Source organism: Amia ocellicauda, chromosome 11 (assembly GCF_036373705.1).
Source record: "Amia ocellicauda isolate fAmiCal2 chromosome 11, fAmiCal2.hap1, whole genome shotgun sequence".
Lineage (NCBI taxonomy): Eukaryota > Metazoa > Chordata > Actinopteri > Amiiformes > Amiidae > Amia > Amia ocellicauda.
This window is the reverse complement of record NC_089860.1, coordinates 31,316,946-31,333,436: the sequence shown is the minus strand read 5'-3', so window position 1 is coordinate 31,333,436 and position 16,491 is coordinate 31,316,946. Positions and strand designations below refer to the sequence as shown.

At 38.0% G+C, this 16,491-nt stretch overlaps 1 protein-coding gene across 1 annotated transcript; it reads right to left on the bottom strand.

Annotated features, from left to right (window-relative positions):
* Positions 1-811: 811 nt before the first annotated feature.
* Positions 812-16,247, bottom strand: laptm5 (lysosomal protein transmembrane 5). Its single transcript, XM_066717442.1, has 7 exons — positions 16,088-16,247; positions 12,971-13,076; positions 9,515-9,591; positions 5,571-5,702; positions 4,923-5,018; positions 1,841-1,936; positions 812-1,559 (listed from the first exon to the last, which is right to left on the bottom strand). Exons 1-7 carry the CDS (start codon positions 16,184-16,186, stop codon positions 1,470-1,472), a joined length of 696 nt encoding a protein of 231 aa, XP_066573539.1. The 5' UTR covers positions 16,187-16,247; the 3' UTR covers positions 812-1,469.
* Positions 16,248-16,491: the final 244 nt, after the last annotated feature.

Below are 16,491 nucleotides of genomic sequence, written 5' to 3'. Positions count from 1 at the left end.
AAAAATGACTTGCATTGCCGCACATTCTGTAGTTTTACTTTTAATAAAGAAAAAAAAGTATTCCAAAAGAAATCTAAAAGTATTCTGTGTACGTTACTGATTTGGAGTAATGTACTGGATTAGGTTACAGAGTATTTTCAAAACAAGGTAATCAGTATTCTGTAACGGAATACTTTTTAAAAGTAACCCTCCCAACCCTGCATATAACCCCATATCAATCTGAGAACCTCTTTACGACAGCTGAATGGCTTCTATGTGATAAATTACATCCAATGCCGTGAAAAAACGTGATTAAATCAACAGCCAGGTTGATTATATTCAAAACGCAGTATATTCACACTCCTGGGATTACATCCTATATCTGTCCTGCACTCGTGAGTACCTGATCATTATGCATTAATTAGCATCATCAATTGATATATTCTAAATTGGCAAACTTTGTTCCAACCTTAGAATAATTACATTGAATCTGAATGTCATACAGGGTTTACTGTTATTTATTTATTTATTTAGTTAGTTAGTTAGTTCATTTTGTTCCCAGGTTACAACCCTGTAAATCATAAAGTAATAGTTTCAAGGAGATAGTTGTGGTCAATAATACATAGGTTCATATCGATTGTTTATTTTCATATTTTTTAAATTGGGCTTGCTTAATTGTGGCTTGATATCTTTAGGCAATATACTGAATATAGGATCAATCAAAACTATTAAGATTCCACTAGATTATTATTATTATTAATAAGAATGTATGTACCATATTATCATGTTTTGAGTAGAGTTGATTTAGAGGTTAAAGAAGAGAGAGATACGCTTATGTTATATGGTTTTATTTTCTTAAAACAGATACTGAAACACGTTAAACACCTGGCAGTGAAACCATCTGCATTTGCTAAGCTATTGCATTTTATTATATTATAAGCAAATCTCATGGGTGAAATTAACTGACCATGTTAGACCAGCTAATATCTACCCAAGATAAATAAACAAACACAACATGATTTTCATGGACTTCTTTGAGCTTTCAATCCACTGACCAAGCAATAAGGTTACTGAATAAAAGGGTATATGTTTTTCACTTGTTATAAATGTACATCTGATTAAAAATGAATAATCTGCCAAAGGAGGTTAAGATAAACATATCAGTTACAGATTGTATTATTTAGGGAGATTGATGTATTTATCCTGTACCTGGTGCCATGAATTCATGATATGGTAGTTCACCCAGGTTGCAAAATATATATATATTTGTTACAACAAACAAATCACAGGAATCAAATGTTATTGTGCATGGTGAACATTCATTACAGACATGACAGTACGTTTCCTTAGCTGATGAATCTCCACAAATTGCTGCAGTAACTTTGCTGGCATCCTAATGCTTAGCAGTACTGGCTGCCCTTAAGGGACGGGGCAGGTTGCAAGGCTGGAGGGTGTTATGGACGCCCCTCTAATATGCTTCATCGCTGCAGTCAGGCCAGCGGCTCCTCGTGCTCCTGGTATTCAGGGGGTGAATCCTTGGAGGGCAGCTTCACAGCTTCACTGTAAGATGGCAGCTCAACCTGGGGTGGAAAACACAAAACTGGAACAATCAACCCTCTGTATTCGTTTATATGGAACTATTTCTTACCTCTCTCTAACCCAGTTTGCAATCTCCCGTTACTGCAGTGTTTCCTGGACTTTCTAAGCAGAAGATGCACCTACTTAACATCAAACTTTGTGCAGCACACCAACCCCAATTCGCACAAACCCCCTTTCCCTTTTGGCTAGTTGACATGGTAGAGCATTATCTCTGAGGAACTGCAGAGAGAAAGTCCCAGAGGGAGGGTCTGCTGTGACTTACCACAGTGCTCCTGCTCTGAGCCTTGCTGCCCCTCGCCTGGATGTTGTGTAACTTGATGAACGTGTAGCAGTTCATCACGCAGTTCATCATGTACACCTGGTTGACAACATAACAAACAAAATGGGGTTATAGTGGGGGGAAAATGCAAAAACCTAATTACTAAGAAGAGTCTAAATCTAGAAACCCTACCATGCCTTGTCTCTCATGTTGTGATATTTTTCTCTCAGTTCAGTATGTTTTTTTCTCAGTTGCTAGATGGGAGCCCCAGGCAGTCAAACATGAATTAAGGATTTTATCAGGGGTCTGAATTTCATTCTTATTTTCCACAATTCACCGCAGAACAGATAAAAGTGTGGTTACCCTTCCTGAGGAATGATGATGTTATGCGCCAATTTATTTAGTTTTAAAAATATACTTCATTAAACGACACATTTCTCTGTGTTATCTTTTGTGTAGGTTAATTCTTCCAGATGAGTAGAAGTAAAGGCTCTGGATTACAGCGTTAAGAAAAACTGATGTCTGCCATTCTATACAAATTTTCACTCCTTGCAATGTTTATTGCTACCTGTTAGGAATTAATGTTCAATAAATTAAAAAAATAAATACATTACTGATAAATTAATTCAATGAACCAGTGAATTACACGATTTCTAGGATCCCATACTTAGGTCTGTATTTTCTTGTTTATCAGATTATTTTTAAAATGAATTTTCGTAGACATAGGCTCCCGTGTTTTTCACATCTCTGAATAAGACACAGGACAAAATTTTACAGGTGTGATTTTGAAATGTTCCCCGAGGGGCCAACAGAAAGTACAACCAAGGGGTATTCATGAGAGTCAGCTTGAGCTCTGCATTAAAGCATGAGGACCAGAAAGACCTGAACCCGTGGCCAGAGCACAGCGAGGCTGGCACAAGAGGCCTATTGGATCTGTTTGGGCACGGCTGAAAGAGAAGCCCCTGATGTTCTGGCAGTGCAAACACTGTATAACGTACTGTGCATAACGGAGGCTGGCACTGATGCCTAATGGCCTGGGGTGAATGCATTTACTGTACCTCCTTGGATTGCAACAAGCCGTGATTTATACCCACGGTTTCCTTTCCAGTTAATCACAGTGAACAAAGAGGCTGTCTGGGTGTTTGGGGTTCAGTGCTGTAATACACGTCTGAACAGCAGTTGCACAATACAGATGGGAAGAAGCCGATCCTCTCTAATTCCCGCTCGGTGAGTTTTTAGCTTTCAAGCATCACGTCAAGTGAAAAATCAGACAAAAAGCAAAACTTCACAGAACCTCAGCACGCAATACAAGTTTGAGAGTGAGTGTGCTGGACTTATGACTTAAAAGTAATTTGTTTTAATAAAATAAACAATATCAGGATTTGAACAATGAAAATAATAAAAACCAGAGAGCTGTTCGTCCGCCATTTCCCGGTTGACAAACGGTCAACCTCCCCCCAATCAGATGAATCGCCAGCACCCCCCCACCCCCTCCAGTCGACGAATCGCCAGCCAGGTATTAGAGTATACCCACTACTTCAGTTGCCACTACAGCACTGGTTTAGCCCCTGTGCGAGTATTTTTAAATTTGTGAATAAAATCCCAAGAACAGTCCTTTCTTTTAAGACCCATGTGAACAGACCCTGAATTCATGACTAGGGGGAATGCAAGTATGGGAGTAACAAGTGGAGCAGGAGGTGTTTGATAGGATTGCATCGGGCCAGGGGTGAGCAGAGTGTGAGTGTCCCCTGAGATTATTTTCTCTATATTTGAAATTTAAAAAAGGTAAAACACAAAAAACAAACGTTAAACACTTTTTAAATCAACATGCATATGTTTCAACATCAAACCCCGCAAAAATGTGAGTCTCTAGCCTAAAATAACTGCCGATCTGTTAGATCAATAAACACTGTGTATCTATAAACTACATGGAATGAGTCGGTGATTACAGGGAATGAAAAAAGGGATCTGTTTCAGTCCCTGGCCGAAACGGGAATGGAGGTGGCGAACGACAGCACAAGATCAAAGCCCAGGGTGGTGTATACATTTCAGACATTTTAATGGCTGTTATTTCTGGATGGAGATATTCGGAAAGTTACTCATCTGTGATGCGCTGTGTAGCCTGCGTTGCCCGTGTTTTAGGAAGTGGGAAAGGGGGGAGCAAGATGTGGTATGAAATGAGGGTTTGATCAACAGAGGGTGGATGAGGGAGAGGAGAATGTGGATGCATAAAGAAAGGCAATCAGATCTGCTAATTTGATAGATTAAAGTGGGAATTAACCCCTTAAAAGTTTAAGGAAAAGTGTGTTTGAAAGCACTGATCGTCCAATTAAATTAAGATCCAGCCATCCCAACCTCAACAGCACCGACTGAGCACCCATTGGTAATGTGATCTGATTAATTGCAAGCTTAGACTTACCAAGAGCACGATTGTAATTAAGATATTTGACCATATTTGGTGGCAGAAAACATACGGTAAAAAAGAGATGTTAGGTTGTTAGATTGGTATTATAAAATAAGAAGTGAGTGTGTCTATGATGATTTTAAAAAGTGATCTATTAAAATGTTTTGTATATGCTGTACATTTTATGCTAGTGTTTGGAAAAACTTGTAAATTGCATTGGATTATGCAAGATTAAATCTCTTAATCACCTCTATTCAGAAATAAAGATAGTTAGTTCCTTTAGTTCTCTGTGTAAAACAATCCTTGATCCTCTCTGAACTTTCTCTCTCCTGAGCAACAATGTCCTTCTTGTCATGATTTGACCAAAACTGCAAAATACTAGAGCACTGTATAATCCTAACACTGCGTCCCTTGTTTAAATTCTGTACATTTCACTTCACAGTCTTGTTTTTATATATATATATATATATATATATATATATATATATATATATATATATATAAATAAATACAGCTTCCAAAAAAATGTGTAGAACCAAGAAAATGACAAATATACAACACAGTAACCACTTCCACCCAAAACATTTCTATGGGGGAGAAAAATTGAAATCATTTTATCTACTGGTTTCTTATCATCCTGATAGAGGGGTTTTGTGATGTATGGGATGAGCGAGAGCTGACCTTGATGAGAACGTACAGGATGAAGATCACTCCGAAGATCATGGTCAGACGTGCGGTGTCTTGCAGAGACAGCTCATGTTTCACACTGGCATAGTTCTGCAACAGAGGCAAAGAGAAATCACACACCTGCGGCTACACTGCCACACTGAATACATAATAATATAACTTGGTTGTAATATCCATTTACTTATCCCTTCTTTTATTTATATTATTAATTTATGTTGAGAAACTGGCTCTTTAGACTAATCTATAGCTGACCTGGATTGGGAATCTGCAGGACAAGGACTTCAGACCACCGGGCCAGAGATACATGAGCTACTTTTTTTTGCAAGTAAAACAATTAATTACACAAAATAGGAAGTAGAGCTACAGACAAGTGGATGGGTAAGAATGGCATCTCTCCCCATTCTTTTATATTGATTGTATTGCTGCAATTTTGTACTGCTTTAAAAATGTTTCTTGTGTAAACTGTATGTCACCCTAGATAAGAGCGTCTGCTAATAAATCGATAATATAAAATATAAAAATATTTGGTATTAGGAAATCAAAGCAAAACCTTAGGATGTAGCAGAATCATTCAATTTATTAAACAATTCCAGCAAAATGAGCCTTGACCTTTTAGCCTTATGACCTCAGACATCAACTCACCCACATCACGGTGGCTTCCTCATAGGTAAAGGTCCCCGGGAGCCCCCAGGCTCCCCTGAATAGTGACATCACACTCAGAACGATGTCCAGGAACAGCAGAATGATGAAGGGGATGAGCAGGCGCTCCCGGTACTGCACACAGGATGAAGAGGAAAGAGAGAGACATTTAACTGCATCAGTGATTACTACGTTCAGGAATAGTCTTTTTCAGGATTCCTACATTTTCTGGAAATATAAAGAAATGAAGGTGCATCACCAACAATTAAATATTGATTACTGAAAAGTTGTTTTACTATTTTATATTAAGCAATAATTGTAATTTCATTTCTGAAAGTTATGGGTGTTGCAACTTCATTTTCCAAAACCATGACATAACATAAGACATTTTTTCCAACACTATATTTGTTGTATATTTACAACATCTATATGTTCTTTAAATCACTTGTAAGGAGCATATTTTCAGTGAAATCTAATAAATCCCACTGCACTGATATATTCTTTGGCACCCTCAAAATACAATTGTAGACCTTGAGTCTAAATTAAATATAATTCGGAATGTAATTTGTTAATGTAGCACAGACAATGTTACACACTATAAACTCCCCCATCTTTCATTAGTGATGCACAAACATTTCTACAACTATCCATGGTGTTTCTTGGGTGTGTGTAGGTGAAGTGACTGACACTGAAAATTGAAGAATGGCTCATTGACGAATGAGGTGCTATGGGGAAAAAAACAGGAAAACAGATTCACCTCGCTGAAAAACTTGCACGGTTTGAGCAGGTGGAAATAATGCCATATCCATCATGCTGCTACTGAGCCCAGAAAGGTGTCAGAGATGTCAGTGCTTACGGTCTATGACAGAGCTGCACCATTTAGAAAATCTGTCCAAAACCAGAAGCTACCAGATGGTACAACAATCTGATCACAGCCTTGTTGTTTGTTGTACAATTCAGCTCGTTACCAGCTTGTCAGGGTTCAGTGCTGGATGTGATCAGGGGCTTATCTGAGCTTATCTGACTGCCTGCTACAGGCATCCATTTTAGTAATTTCTTCAGAAAGCAGGATGAGTGCACCCAATGGCTGTGCTGTGGCTTAACTGAATAAAACTCTAACTGTAAAACACTGTATTGAGGCTACTGAGCTCTGTGCCCAGCCAATGTCTTTGTTTGATTTTTCAGGATGTTTCCTATAGGCTGACAGCTGCCAGTTCATATCTCAAATCTTCAGCAACTCAATGACCCCTGTAAATTCTGAGGTATGTGCCAGTTTGGACATTAGGCTCTCTTCTCAAAAAAGGGACATTCTACAACAATGTATGTGGTTTTAATATCATATTCTCCTGTGAGCACTCCTCCAGAAAGAGAATTTGGATATTTAAGATTTTTGCAATAAAGACTTTCCCATTTAGTTTTAAACTGATGATTACAGATGTGTTCATTCATTCAGTAGGTGTGAAATTCCTTTTCCTTTTTGAATGCATCTTTCCTGTCTGTTTAATAACAGTGAAGTTTCATTTTGCAGGTCCAGCAACACTGATTCAAATTCTCTACTGTACAGGTTAAACTCGTTTCCTTCTTTTACCCTCTGTTGTACATGGTCTCCAGATCTGCATTGAATTCAGCCAGGTCTCCACGGGAGAACAAAGACGAATGAGAATGTGGAAGTGGAACTCAACTCCAGCTTCATGTTCTAGTTACTTTATGTCTGCCTGCTATCAGAAATGGTACAGTTTAATCTCAACCTGACACAAAATGGAGATTTTATAATGCATAACACAAGGAATTGTGCATATATACTACTCTCTGTTTGGCCCGTATGTAGCAGTGAGACAGAATTAATATTAATAGCCTATTCTAAAAATATTTGTATGAAATGGGGGTATATTTATACACTTATTACAGAAGTAAGTGACAGGAAAGTAGCTATATATATATCACATATTACCCCTGGCATTATTATGTCAGTGGTGTTTTGATGGCTTGTTATTCTGTTCACGTTGTGTAAGAAATATTACAAGACTAATATATTAATGGGCATCTGGCAATGATTTTATGCTTGTGACAAGATGCAAATTCAACTGAGCAGCAGTTCAGGCACTGTGAGGTATAAAAAGCTTTTTCATTTTAATTTCAGGGAGTGGCTAGAACCTAACAGCTCCCTTGGAAACATACTGTGGATTTGCAAGTTTGACCACATCCATAAATATTGAATCAAATACTCCATGTGTGCCTCAAAATATTGAACAAATATTTATATGGCATGATCGGAGAAACCAAAAGCATTTCATATATGCAGACTGCATTAATGTATTCAGAGGGTGCTCTGTTCTCCGCGGAGGAAAGACCTGGAGGGGAAAAATCAACGAGGTGCCGTAACAGAAATTGCATAGTGGTTGAGATGTGATGAGAGTGGATTTTAAGAGATGTGTAGCATGTTCTCCCTTGTACATTTCATATCGGTGTAAACTTTTACCATTGTTTTATGTACCTGCAAAACCTAAAAAGAATAAGAAAAGGATAAGATCTAAAATACTTTTTTTTTTTTTTTAAGTTAACAAAACAAAAATTGACCTCTTAGAATATAAAATGTGGTACAAATCACCAATTATTACTGCAGGAAAAAATGACGATGCCAAAGATGACTAAGAATTAAAATTGCTAAATAGTTTATCTTAATTACTGTAATTACTATTACTTAATAACTAAAAAATCTGTTTAGACCTAGAGCACTTCTAATTCGGTAGGTGACCAAGCAGAAGGAGAAGCAGATTTAAAGTTTTCAAAATATTCTCTACATGTCCCTGAGCTATGGTGTCCAGTTAATTGCTTTTGCTACTTAAAACCTTACTAGTTTGAAGAAAGAAAGAAAAAAAAATCCTGCTCCCATGCCAAATGCACACTGGGTAAATTCATTACTTCAGAGCACTGTGCCTAAGGTTGTTGGCTTTCATATTCGCTGGTATAGGTGCACAAGAATATGAAGAGAGAATTTGTTGTTGACGAGTGTTTGTGCTTATTAATTTACCAGCCTTGCCAGAGAGTATAGAGATAGAGGAGATAACACATTTTGGTTAATTTAGAAAGTCAGAAAGACATAACCTGTGCATTCAGCAATGAATATATTTTGCATTATGAACACTAAAAATAGTGGAGAACGGCATCCACTTTATTGACTGCTGCGCAATGTCAGTTTGTTTTTCTTGATTTCAAACAGAAATGCAGAGAAAAATCACTCATAAAAAAAATCTATCTTAAAGCATATGGTACTCTACAGCACACAGGACACATTTTAAATAAACTCCTAGGAAAACACAGACGGAATTAAAGTTTTCCTTGACAAATACAGGTATTTTTTCTTTCAGGTAAATGCTGGCTTCTTTTTGAGCTGTCGCAGGCTACACTTCTTGATATGAAGCGGCCTTGTGGGTTTTCCTGGAATTTTAAGTGCTCACAGCGTGGATGACTTTTTCATGTGAATTTATTTTTTTAAATCTCCTGAACCACCGCACCAGGATTGTGTTTATGTATTTATTTATTTACTCGCCCGAGTTTCCTGCTCAATGACTTCCACACAGACTGGGCTGGCTGTTACCTGTAATTTATATTCTGCCTGCATCTCTGCGCGCAGACGGGGTCTCCAGGTAAACATGTCCACACAGCATCAATGCTCAAGCCTGCCTGCCTCGAGGATGTTACGCTCTTTTAGGCCCCGTATGTGTTTGAGCCTTCGGGGCTCGAGACTTGGAGGGAAAGGGAGAGCCAGTAGGAAGCCAATCAGGGGTTTTTATTGTTTGTTTTGTAAAAGGAGGCAGTGGATTTTAAATGTTATTCTTAGCAGACAAATAAAACTGTATGCTCTTCAGAACTAATTTATATATATTTTCTCCCGCCAAATAACTTACTGTAATGTGTTCTTTCCAAGGAGAGTAGGAATGTCTTACCTTGCGGACTCCAAGGAGCAGGTAGGTGCTTGTGATTATCATGACTGCAACTAGGATGAAGTTGGTGGTGGTGTCAACTACAAAATCAAGGTTGACAGAAGAGCTGTTACAGAACCATCTGAAGCATCTAAACACACTTTTGTCCAACACTGCCTTGGACAATGAGTAACACATTACTTAAAAGCCATAGACAAGGAAGACGATTACATAAGTGTTCAATGTGCTTTTGTTTTTCTTTTAAAAATATTTATTTGATCTGGAATTCATATGAATGCGAACCTGCTTTCTCTAACTGTGTCTCAGTGTCTGTACTCCAGTATTTCACTAAATTCACATACGCTCTCCCAGTTCGGTCACTTTAGCATTGCATTCATTCTTCAATGCCTTCTTTTGTGTCCTCAGTCCTCTGCTATAGTATCTATTCTATAGAAATAAACATTCAGGGTAGTCTAAAGCAGAAAAACTCCCTTTCACACACTTTTTGGAATAACATACAGCTTTTACACCACATAAAAATGTCATTTTCAGTTATTATTCCGACTATCACTGTCAGTTTGCAAAAGAAAACTGGTTTAACTATTTCTGAACGCAGCAGAGCCGATGCCTATTTGACTGTGACCAAAGCTTTGCAGTCAATGTGAACTTCATGTGGAAACCCCTTGCAAGCAGTTATGGCTACCAAGCTGAGAGCGGTCTTTGTAGTGAACCTTTATTACGAGTTGCCTGTGGATATACAAATAGGAGCTTTGGTAGTTTCAAATGAAGCCTTTTATAGCAACGAAAGGTATCAGGTATTACCTTGTATTTACTCAGCAACCCTGAAATCAATCATATGTGTGCAACAAGTACACTACAGGGATCACATGAATCCTGCATCACTGCTTTCACATATGGATTCAATTAAGGCTGGCACTGCCCCAAACACGGTTTCTTGTTAAGAAACCTTTTAGAAGCTCCCTTTTCTACATCATAAGCGTGATATTTTTAACTCCACACTTATCAAAGAATTCTAATACAACAGCGTTTAGGCATTAATCTCCCTATAGTAAACTATTTTGATTCAATTATTATATTGCAGTGCCATACTATAACGTGTAAATAAATCTGAACATGGAATAATGCTGCACACCAGTAATATATGTGAGCTGGACAATTATGTACCCTGTAACGTGAATGATGTTAGTGTGGCAGCAGTGTTATATTGTAGCCCATTATGTGACAGTCAGAGGGGATTTGGCTGCAATATTGTACAGAAACAGTTGACTGATTGTTTATTTCTCCCATAACATATTAAATACGAACAAAGCAGGCATTATGGCCTTCTCTCATTCATATATTTACTTATGGTGGTATATAACTTTGATTACCATGTAGGTGCTATAATGTGACAGGAATATGTGAGTGTTTAGGATTGCTGTGGATTAAAATATTTACAGTACATGACTGCGGTAACTGGTTCTGTAACAATGTACTACATTGTGTAATTATATTTTCCCCAACAATTTTACAGAGAAAGTAACAGGGGTCATGGAAACATAGAATTATAAGTCCCTTCATGTCACTGTAGCAGTTTAAGTAATGTTTTCCTTTTCCTGTGTTGCTTGTGTAGCCTTATTTTTGTACAGTAAACCATTCCACTCTCACGCTGTTCTCCAGATATATCAAGCACTGCGTGTTTAGTGTTGGGCCACGGTGGCCATAGACGCTTTCCAGACAAATCATATACACTCACCTAAAGGATTATTAGGAACACCATACTAATACTGTGTTTGACCCCCTTTCGCCTTCAGAACTGCCTTAATTCTACGTGGCATTGATTCAACAAGGTGCTGAAAGCATTCTTTAGAAATGTTGGCCCATATTGATAGGATAGCATCTTGCAGTTGATGGAGATTTGTGGGATGCACATCCAGGGCACGAAGCTCCCGTTCCACCACATCCCAAATATGCTCTATTGGGTTGAGATCTGGTGACTGTGGGGGCCAGTTTAGTACAGTGAACTCATTGTCATGTTCAAGAAACCAATTTGAAATGATTCGACCTTTGTGACATGGTGCATTATCCTGCTGGAAGTAGCCATCAGAGGATGGGTACATGGTGGTCATAAAGGGATGGACATGGTCAGAAACAATGCTCAGGTAGGCCGTGGCATTTAAACGATGCCCAATTGGCACTAAGGGGCCTAAAGTGTGCCAAGAAAACATCCCCCACACCATTACACCACCACCACCAGCCTGCACAGTGGTAACAAGGCATGATGGATCCATGTTCTCATTCTGTTTACGCCAAATTCTGACTCTACCATCTGAATGTCTCAACAGAAATCGAGACTCATCAGACCAGGCAACATTTTTCCAGTCTTCAACTGTCCGATTTTGGTGAGCTTGTGCAAATTGTAGCCTCTTTTTCCTATTTGTAGTGGAGATGAGTGGACCCGGTGGGGTCTTCTGCAGTTGTAGCCCATCCGCCTCAAGGTTGTACGTGTTGTGGCTTCACAAATGCTTTGCTGCATACCTCGGTTGTAACGAGTGGTTATTTCAGTCAAAGTTGCTCTTCTATCAGCTTGAATCAGTCGGCCCATTCTCCTCTGACCTCTAGCATCAACAAGGCATTTTCCCCCACAGGACTGCCGCATACTGGATGTTTTTCCCTTTTCACACCATTCTTTGTAAACCCTAGAAATGGTTGTGCGTGAAAATCCCAGTAACTGAGCAGATTGTGAAATACTCAGACCGGCCCGTCTGGCACCAACAACCATGCCACACTCAAAATTGCTTAAATCACCTTTCTTTCCCATTCAGACATTCAGTTTGGAGTTCAGGAGATTGTCTTGACCAGGACCACACCCCTAAATGCATTGAAGCAACTGCCATGTGATTGGTTGATTAGATAATTGCATTAATGAGAAATTGAACAGGTGTTCCTAATAATCCTTTAGGTGAGTGTATATTAAAAATAGAAATCATAATCCTGGTACAATTGTATCTGCCATATTCATATTGCTCACATTAATGAGCTGTAAATACATTGATAACAACCACTCAGGAGTAGCAGTGTGGAGCAAAGTTTATAAACAAGCGGAGATTGCAATTTGGGATCGTGTGTATGAAATATACATTAAAAACCGTGCAATTGACTACTGTAAATAGGCTGTCAGGATGTGAAACATGGAAAGAAAAAACACAGCAGTTGGTACTTAAACAGCTGTTGCAACACTTTGGGAGTTACATTATTGTGTAAGGAAGAGGAGAGGAACTCTTAGTCTACATTACTAAGAATAAAATTTTCAAAAGTGAAATAAAAGTAGTCCTCAATCAAAGGCTAAAGTCAACTATGAAGTGTGCGGAAGCTAAAGCCTGTAATTAGGCTAAGCTAGGCTACCAGCGAGGACAGTCAAATTGAAATCTAGAGCAGTAAAACTTAAGCACCACACCTAGCTATAACCTTGTGACTTACAGATGCGCTCTCCTTTGGGGTAATCTGCGGTCTGGATGAATCCACAGAAATCTTTCCCCTTCACGACACCAAAGATCAAGTCGATGCACACCAGGAAACTGGTTACCTGCAATGCAGAGACACATGACAGATAACTATGAGGGACAACTGGTCTGTGACAAGGGCAGTCAAGCAGATCCAGAGAGTCTGCCCTGCATTCAGCCAGCTTCAAAGCCCAATGCACAGCTGTTTTGCCTGCAACAACATCTTTCATACATTTGTACTACTACTTAAAACAATGCATACATTTGATCTTTGCTAAGCTCTAAATAAGAACATACAGATCTGCAATGTGTCTGGTTTTAGTATGTCCTGAGGAGGAACCATACAGGGAAAGTTTAAAAGGTGACAGTATGTGGAAATGTTTACTGTAATATTAAAAGTTTTTGAAGCATTTTTTTTAATACACCAGTATTATCATCAATAAGGCTAATGGGACATTCTAAGATCTTGCAGGGAATGCATAGTAGCCCATGCACAATAATTTCACAATAATAACTTCCCTTGCATCTGGGCGGCTTTAAACTTATAGTAATCTAACTATATGAAAGTGCATAAACCTCAAGCACTGATATTAACTGTAATTTTTTTTTTACGTGTCAGTGCTGATATATGCAATTCTCAGATTTCGAACTGCTTGTGTGGTTATGATCTTTGCCACATACCAAACAAACCCCATTTTAAGCAACTAGGCAGACTGTAAGAGCAAGTGTGTGAACTATCGTAATGTTACTGTGCTGCAAACTGGCCACTGTTTCACAATTCCTTGCTAATACACAGAAACTGGGTTTGCCTTCATGTCAACAGAAACCACATATATGACATAAACTAAAACAATTAAAACAGAACACATTCATTCTAATATGCAACAAGAAAACATCGAATCACATTCATATTATCACATTTATGGGGTAGTATGTGTTTCTTGCTGTCTTGCTGCATGAAGAGGAAGGGCTTTTTGTGGTCTGATCTGATAGGCTTCCTCTTCACACACATTTTCCACTGGTGAGGCACCAAGATAGATCAGCACAAGAGACAAAAACACTTGTAGTGCTACAGACACAGTCATGTGACCACTGTGATACACAAGGGTACGTTTGGCTTCTTTTTTTAGCAATAATACCCAACAGTTTGTAAATGTTCAGGAAGTCCTTTTTGCTTCGGTAGTTACGATGTTTAACTTTAAATGGAAACAGATAGGCTATTTACTGAGTATATAGAGCGATAACTTAAATATGGCACACATGCAGTTCATTTTGCCATGAGGGAAGAGAAACTCATTGGTCCCATATCGCACCGCCCATCTTCACAAAACAGATGTTGGCAGGTATCAGCTTGGACAAAGGCATCAGGCAAACCTTTTGAAATAAATGAGACGTGTACTCAGCTGCATGTGATTTGGGATGGAGAAGAGGGTACTACAGGTATGGAAATATTCATGCAACAGCCATGTCTTCTAGTTACAACAATACATTCTTAAATTGCAACAGAATAAAACATGTTCTTGGAATTCTAAGTGTCATAACATCCGCCAGCTTTACTATAGAGCATTTCCATATTTGAGATCACTGCTTCAACCCTTTTTGAGAATTAATTAATTTACTTAATCTAAATGATAAATATGTTAAATCAACAATTAGAAGAAATATGTACAATCCATGTTCCTTATATAAGTCAATACATCATACAAAGTGTCTCACTGTATACCAGATGTTATCTTGTGCAGCTTAGGCAGATGGCAGTTGAAGATAACAAGAAGGCCATTCATATCTGATCTTCAGTACCTAATTTCTTGTTTGCATATTCTTTACGGTTAGTACACACAGAATCCAATTTCAAACAGAACTTTAATTTATTTTTACTCTGTTTGACCTTTTAGGATCATTTGTAAAGGAGCAGCTAAAACCAACCGACATAATCAGTGATGAGAAACATTTGAATATTTTCACCTCCCATTAACACAGCCTAGGATTCTAACACAGGATAAAGTGGGCAAGCGGATAAAATGGTTTTATGAGTTGACTTGATTGACATAACAAAATAAACAAGCTGAAAAGGGGTTGTTAATTGAACCATGACAAAATAGTCTCCAGTCATTAATAACGTACAGTTTTTATTCACACAAGTTGTCAATACCAACAGCTCTGTTTTCACATGTTGCTATGATTACAGGATGCCAAACAGTCTGATTTAGAAAAATATAGAATACAAAATTGTGAATTGAAAAAACCCTACATTTCAATATTAAATTAATTTCTAATGTGTTGATGTACTTCAGGGGCACTCATGTATGTGTGTACCACATATATCGCAAACACACACAAATGTATACAAACAATATTAAAAGGCTATTTTATGGTAAAACAAAACATAACTAAATACTCAAAGATCATTTATATATATATATTTGTAATTGCTGTTAGCTCAATGCAATTTGTAAGATCCTGTTAAAATGCAGATGAAAAAGCTTCTGGGTTTGTCAGAAAAGCAAAATAGAAAAGGTTTCATTTTGTTTCTGCTGCATCCGTCTAAATATGAAGTCTTCTGCATTTCACCATTTTATGCTGTTCATGGCGTATGGCACAGCGTACCTCATATTTGACCAGAAATATAGTCAGTGTTGTAGGATGTGTATGGTTGTTTGGTCTTTAGTCCCACTAATCTACTCCATTATCTGTTATTATAAAATCCAATTATTAAGTCCAATTCAGGTTTCAGTGCTTTTGTCTGTACATTTGCTAACCTTTCAGCTGTTCTACATTGTGTTTATCAAATGCCTACGTTCTTCGAGGCATATAAACACATTCAGAGAGTTCAAATAGATTTGATAAAGGAACATTTACTGTCTGTACTATTGTTCTCAATAAGAGGACTAAGACAATAAAATGCAAACAAAAAGAAGGAGAAAAGAATTACAAACTGATAGTAAAATTCATAAAATGGTAACACACCAGTCACACACCACGAATAAGCAAATCCAGATCAAAAACATTACAATGATTTTATTTGGGGAGCAAAAGGTTTTTTTCTGCATTTCCAATGCTTAACCATCTAACAGACTAGTAATGGTTGACTTACCACATAGTAGATGCCAATGCTCAAGGTAGCAGTGCGGATTTCAAAGCAAAAGCCCTGGTATAAAAATGACAGATCCATTGCAACTGGCTTGGAAATCATCTTGGCTGTACACTCTCAGTACTAAACCGGAGAAGGATACTGGAAAAACAAACTACACAGAGAACACAGCTCTTAAAACCAGTTTCCTTCCTGTTTGTCACCAATAGGTCACATGCTTTTCAAACACAAGCTAACGGTTACACATTTGACAATAGAGAAATATTTTCAGTCAAACAAAAAACCATCAAGGACCATCAATCTTGATGCTATTTAAGAATTGTGCAGAACAGAAAAACTTAAGCCTGAATGTTATTAAGACTCAGACCTTTCAAATTGCCATTTGAGTACATTTGACAGATATTTAT

What these genes read in the sequence shown, in the direction of transcription:
- laptm5 (XM_066717442.1), bottom strand. Translation starts at nt 16,186, where the DNA reads ATGATTTCCAAGCCAGTTGCAATGGATCTGTCATTTTTATACCAGGGC. An exon ending in TCCTGTACGTTCTCATCAAG is followed by an intron (nt 1,937 to 4,922) that starts GTCAGCTCTCGC and finishes GTTGTCAACCAG; the next exon opens with GTGTACATGATGAACTGCGT. An exon ending in CTCAGAGCAGGAGCACTGTG is followed by an intron (nt 1,560 to 1,840) that starts GTAAGTCACAGC and finishes TTTCCACCCCAG; the next exon opens with GTTGAGCTGCCATCTTACAG.